General features: G+C 47.7%; 2 protein-coding genes across 2 annotated transcripts; both read left to right on the top strand.

The window, feature by feature from the left end:
- Positions 1–1,035: 1,035 nt before the first annotated feature.
- Positions 1,036–1,707, top strand: LOC136452895 (protein S40-1-like). The gene has a single exon (XM_066453479.1). The coding sequence runs from the start codon at positions 1,155–1,157 to the stop codon at positions 1,437–1,439; it is 285 nt and encodes a 94-aa protein (XP_066309576.1). The 5' UTR covers positions 1,036–1,154; the 3' UTR covers positions 1,440–1,707.
- Positions 1,708–2,015: 308 nt separating this feature from the next.
- Positions 2,016–2,591, top strand: LOC136452894 (uncharacterized). Its single transcript, XM_066453478.1, has one exon. The coding sequence runs from the start codon at positions 2,083–2,085 to the stop codon at positions 2,524–2,526; it is 444 nt and encodes a 147-aa protein (XP_066309575.1). The 5' UTR covers positions 2,016–2,082; the 3' UTR covers positions 2,527–2,591.
- The last annotated feature ends 3,522 nt before the right edge of the window (positions 2,592–6,113 follow it).

Below are 6,113 nucleotides of genomic sequence, written 5' to 3'. Positions count from 1 at the left end.
GTTTGGTATGCTAGGGTTGGCATTCTAGCCGCGCGCGTGCAACCTAGCTAGCTGATCCTAAACAACGGCAGCTGCCGATCCGGTTAATTGCTTGGTGAGGTAGAGTTAGCCGCAGACGATTGGCATTTTGAACGAATGGGCTAAGTTTGTCCTGATTCAGAATTTTGTCCCTTTTCTCTCAATTTTGTCCGTGCGTGATTCTCTGAATCCAACTTATTCATCAGAGATGATGCATATGCAATGAGCTAGGTTACCAGATTAAAACCCACCTGTGACTTGATCGATCGCTGGAAAACCAAATAGACATGTGCGACAAGGCACTGTTAGTCTTTGCGCGACGCGTGCAATGCCAACCCTTATCTTTCTCCGGACGTCAGTGTCATTCGCAAGGCAAGACGTCAGTGTCATTTGCAAACGTGCGTACGCACGCAGGATGCGCACACGTGCCGGAGGAACATCTGCATATTCTCCGTCACGACCAAACCGGTCGACCAGGAACAGGAAACGACCCGATCAGCTTTCTTGACGCCAAGGACAGAACAGAGAACACGAACAGGTGTCAGGGATGACAGCATAGCATATACGATGTCCAAAAGGCAAAAGCACATCGGAAAAGCATCACGACTTGGCACGCGAAGATCGCCAAACTTGCGCCGCCGCACAACCCAACCTGAGAGTGAGAACTGAACCGCAAGGGAAGGAAAAGGAACACGTTGGAATATGGCTTTGCCCTCGATGCCTCCCTCACGGCACCGGCCGGAACGCCGGACCGCCCGCCCGCGCGCAGACGCGTCGCAGCCGATCGGTCGACCTCAACTGCCGAATTATTCCTTCCCGTTTCGTACGTCAAGGCCCATCATCGCCGCATCGCATACTTATCTGTCACACAAAGCGGCGCAGCGCCACACGGAACCTGGCTACCGACCCGGGTCGCTACCTATAGGTGGACGGACGGGCACCTAGCCTGCCAGCAAGCAAGCAAGCAGGCCTAGGTGGCCGCCGGGCGCCGCGCCCTATATATCTCGCCCCACGCCGAGCGGCAGACGGAGAGAGGTTTGGGCAAAAACCACTAGAGTGCCATCACATTTCCTTCAGCACTACTCTGATTGCAAGCTGAGTCGTCGCGGTTGATCGATCTGATCATTGAGAAAACGATGTCGCAGAACGCGGCGGCGTGGGCGCAGCAGGCCGAGCGGGAGCGCCGGGCCACGTTCACGGACCCCATCGAGATCCCGGCCACCTCGGGGCCGCGGCGGGAGACGAACAACCGGGAGGATCAGGGAGACGACGGCGAGGCGGCGGCGCCCCCGCACGTGCTGCTGGAGCGGCGCAGGGCGGCGTCCTCGGTGTGCTCCGGGCAGGGCCGCACGCTCAAGGGCCGGGACCTGCGCCGCGTGCGCGACTCCGTCCTGCGGATGACCGGCTTCATCGAGAGCTAGCCAATAGCCTCAGCCAGCGGCCGGCACGCGTCCGTCGGTCCTGGCTGTGGCTGTCCACCTCGCTGGTTAGCTTAGCATTAATAATGCAGCGACCAGCAAGCAAGCTTCCGTCCATCCCCCGATCCAAACGGTCGAATATGTCACACTGTTTGAGTCAGTCCCCGATTGGTTGATTTCCTTTTGTGAGATTGAGGTTGGAAAGAATTGATGGCAAGGCATTTTGTATTCCTTTGTAAATTCATACGAAATGTGAGGTGGATTTCATTGAGTCGTCATATGTCTGTGTGCAGTGTCCATGCGCATGCATCAGTGCATTCGCCCATGCATCTGGTTCAAACAAGCTAGAATTGGATTTACGCGTTGCTGCTGATTCAGCGGTCCTGACTCCTGACCGTGCATCTATTGGGTTCTTGACTCGCTCAAATAACAGTACATATAGACCGCAACAGATGCAGCAACTTGCTGGCAATCGCCAACCGATATGATGATTATTATATATATAGTCGACACAGGGAAAATGACTGGATCGATTAGATAGTTCAAGACATACATGAATACCTCCACTAGCTAGTACTAATACGTTCTTATCGACTTATCCTCTCCTAAAAACATCCCGAGCAAGTCAAGGTCAAGCAGCAAGAAGATGCTGCACGCCGAGCTGCAGGAGGAGGAAGAGTTTCAAGAAGCGGACATCCTATGGCCAGACGCAGCAGATTTCAAGGAGTCACCCCGGTTGTATTTCTCTCAAATCGGCATCGACGACGACGGCGACAGCAGCAGCAGCGAGCACCAGGCTCCGTTGAAGCTGCAAGTCCGACAGAAAGCTTCTTCCCCCATCGACATCCCCGGCCGGAAGAAGGTCGTCGACGGTGCCACTGCTGCGAGAGGCACCGATCGAGCACCGGCCGGATCGAGTAAGTTTAGCGCGAGCCACGCCGGCGGCGTCGGTGCCGGTAGCGCCGTCATCGGCAGCCATGTCTTCATACCGCCGCATGTCATCGTCGATCGCAGGGCCAAGAGGGACAAGGCGATGATGATGCTCATCGTGCCCAGCGGGAGGGCCAGGCCGAGGAAGATGCGCGAGTAGTTCTACGAAATTTGTGGGAAATGCTCGATCTCCCGTTTCAATTCACTCGGAGAACGAAGCAGTGTTGAGTTCGTAGGTTTTTGCAGGTGTGTGAATTAACGTGACAGAAAGTGAAAGAAAGACGAGCTAGCTCTCCTTTTTTTTGTGGAAGATCCGAGCTAGATCTTGGAATAATATGCATGTATGCATGAATAGAATGGCCACGTTTATTCTGTTCTAAAGGTTGTCGTGTAGTAGGAACGGACGCTGGATGTCAGTGCATGATACGGCGATAGTAAAATGCAGTGGAATGCAGAGTTAGGTTTAGTTGTTCAGCGTTACTTTTTAGTGACTAAATATTATTTTCTCTCACAACAAATCATCATAAGCATCAGCATAAACCAAATTTTAGCTAAACAAACAGCTCCAATGTTTGTGAAGAAACAAGGAGATGGCGAATATCTTTCCACCCGGTTCAACTTTAAAGACGTTTATATTAGAGCATCATTGTTTCACGCGAATGGAAAGAGATATCTCTAAAAGTATAGGGTAGTAATTTGTCCTTGAAGAAGGAACCTATATATCTTCAGAAAGAATCGAAATTTTCAAGTTATAAACCTTCTGATGATAACATTTACACCTATGAGGTGACTCACACCTCAACATAACTATTCCGTACATATATATATAACATTATCTTCTTCTCCCAAGTTGATACGCAGAAATTTACCTCTGCAAGTAACCCTTGTCCAGGTGTACACTAGCACAGGTGTCTACAAGAAACTGTTGGAACTGGGGATCCTCCCAATTGGCTGGTCCCGCCGCCCTATAAGGACGTGAGCACGCTGATTTGGGTTCCTTGCCCACAATTAATAAAAAGTACAGTACTAGTATTTCTTAAGATTCCGTTCTGCGCCACGCCTCCACCTGTTCATTCTCCCAGCCTCATGTTTGATGCTGCTATGCTAAACTAGCGAAAAACGGGCTTACGTTGCACGTCGACAGATAGGACACATCAGAGTAGCAGCCGCATGGCCTTCGTACAATCGAGATGTGGATATGTCCTTTGTTTTTTCTAGCTACGTGGTTTTCAGCCATCTGTATTTCTTTATTAGTTCTGGGCACGGGGCAACCGAAGAAACTGACACGGTCATGTTCTATGCTGAAATTTCTTTGTATTTCTTTGTTTTTTCTAGCACACTGATCGCTTATGCTGAAATTTAATTTATGTTGAAATGTTGTGGGAGAAAAACACTGTTCCATGGCTGCTTCTCTGATGTGTAAAGTGGCGTGAAAAACTAACACTTTCAATGGTTAACACATGACCATTAGTTTCTGCATATCCAACGATGTTTAAGAAACTAAGATCAGGAATGGTCAGACACGATCATTTTCTTGCAATCACAAAACATACACAGAGAAATACTAATTGATTTAATGGGCAGTAATACAGCTGCACGTACAGTATTGAACCTTTGAGGTATTCCTATAAATGATACCGTCAAGAAAACGACCTCTTTGTCACAGGAAGCGAGTGCAACTGAATCTGTCTTCATTGTCACCTCCATCATCATAACACTGTCGTTACCAGAGTGCCGTTCACAATTCTCTTCTGGCAGCACCTTGTTGTTATCCTCCAAAATCCACGGTCCATCAATTTGTTGACCGGAGTTCAAGCGCACTGCTTCCCACAAGGCAGAGCACCGAAGGTTATTGTGACGTTTCAGCACCCAATCTCCCACTAAGTTCATCGAGGGTCCACTATCAATTGTTGCAACTTGCAAAGTACACTCCTTTCTCTGATTTCCCAAGAAAAAGGCCGCGCATGTGTGCCCTCTTCAATGTCTATTAGTGTTCTAATCACGTGATACATGTATCGTTTGTTAAGTTTAACCTAGAAAATAGAGTTTTGTTCAAGTGGTCCTTTCAAAAAAAATTGCACGAAGTTTAAAATTTTTTTGCACGAATGTTAAAGCATCTAGGTAATTAATTTGAATCAATTTTGTCATGGATATTATCTGGACCGGACTACCCATGTCCAATCCAAGTGTCTAGCCCGGCGTTTGTGGATTATGGATTCCATCTAGTTGCTCACGTGTCGCTCGCTTTTTTGTTTCATCGGTCGCGCGTCTCACGTGCGGACGGCCAGAACCAAGTGGGGGCTAGCAGGGGCCAAGGCCCCCCTATGGTTTGATTTTTTAAATGCTCCTGCTCCAACCATTCTAGTAGTAGCTATTTCAAAGGGAATGAGTTGTTGAAGGTACTTTCTCCATGTCTTACCTTCATCTGGCCCCCTTAGTTTTTTCTCTGGTTCCGGGCAGCGATGGTGACACCCAGCAACCGATTCGAGTTTCCTTCGCCATTTAACATGGAACTTGGGTAAGGGCCTGTTTGGAACGTGATAAGGTAACTTTTTCACGTGATTAAAGTACTTTTTCACGTGATTAAAAAAAGTTACCTTATCACGTGATACATGTATCGAATCAGCCACCTGCGCAACTCCGTGCTGCGGATGACCGGCTTCATCGAAGGATGACAAGGCTGACCCGCCCTCCTTTGTTTTTGCGCATTCAAGCAAGACTGGTCGTCACCATTCACCGCTTCTTTGTACTAGTAGTTTGTAAGGCGGCGGCATTGCCTATTTTGTTCGTTTGTTTTCCTGGTGGTCCATGATCACATTGCGTCTTCATTTGTAAAGAGAGAGAGACAGAGCTCTGAATTCGCCACTTGTTTGTTTCCTTTTCCTCCATCCATTTGGGGGAAATTAAACTTTCCATCTCCTACTGTCACGGGATTAAAGTACTATTTGGTGGAAAACATGTGTTCTTCGATCAAACAAATCCAGTCTGAATGTCTGATGGGTTAAGCTCGAGGAAAACGTGCAAATTAGCATCCTGGTTCTGAATGTAATTTCAACTCCTCTCCATGAGGCGTGTGTAGAAGTTTCCATTGCTTACTGCCACGGGTGACGGGTTTCAAACCAGACTTGTTCAGCTGCGCTCTAATTCACCTTATTTCGTCTACACATTTCTCACCAAAGACTTGTTTGGCTGCACTTCCATCTACACCATTTCGCATTTCATTGGAAGCCTCCTATCCTAACCAATATGGAATGATGTAAATTGGAGTGCAACCAAACAAGCCCTTAATGATTGCACAATTGTGGATCCTGCAAAACATGCAATCTAAGCAGGCTGACAATTGTGGATCCTGCATTCCTGCTACAGTGCGGGCTTCTAGCATGCATTTCTAAGTTGTTTCCCTGAAATCATAAGTGAACGTGTCTACGAGTAATTCAAATGATCAAACAGTAGTACTCTGAACAGCCAAATAATTAAATTGAACCCTACTCTGGCATTATCGTCAGGGTGGAATGCACATCATTAGATCGGCCGATCAGATACTAGCGAGGAAAGTAACATCTGTCCAAAGGGAACACCTTAACTAAATGCTCCATCTTTTCGATCATTTATTCATAAACCTCAAAAGTAAAACAAAATCCATTATTTCATCGGTGCCGAACTGCAGAAGCCGCTACTAGTACAAAAACAAATATTTCATACACCTAAGAGTGCATACAGGAGTTGGCAATCTGTGCTACGGTTACT

The sequence above is a fragment of the Miscanthus floridulus genome, chromosome 5 (assembly GCF_019320115.1).
Source record: "Miscanthus floridulus cultivar M001 chromosome 5, ASM1932011v1, whole genome shotgun sequence".
In the NCBI taxonomy this organism is placed as follows: Eukaryota; Viridiplantae; Streptophyta; class Magnoliopsida; order Poales; family Poaceae; genus Miscanthus; species Miscanthus floridulus.
Note: the sequence above shows the minus strand (reverse complement) of the source record. Positions and strands in the feature narration are given on the sequence as shown.

What these genes read in the sequence shown, in the direction of transcription:
- LOC136452895 (XM_066453479.1), top strand. Translation starts at nt 1,155, where the DNA reads ATGTCGCAGAACGCGGCGGCGTGGGCGCAGCAGGCCGAGCGGGAGCGC.
- LOC136452894 (XM_066453478.1), top strand. Translation starts at nt 2,083, where the DNA reads ATGCTGCACGCCGAGCTGCAGGAGGAGGAAGAGTTTCAAGAAGCGGAC.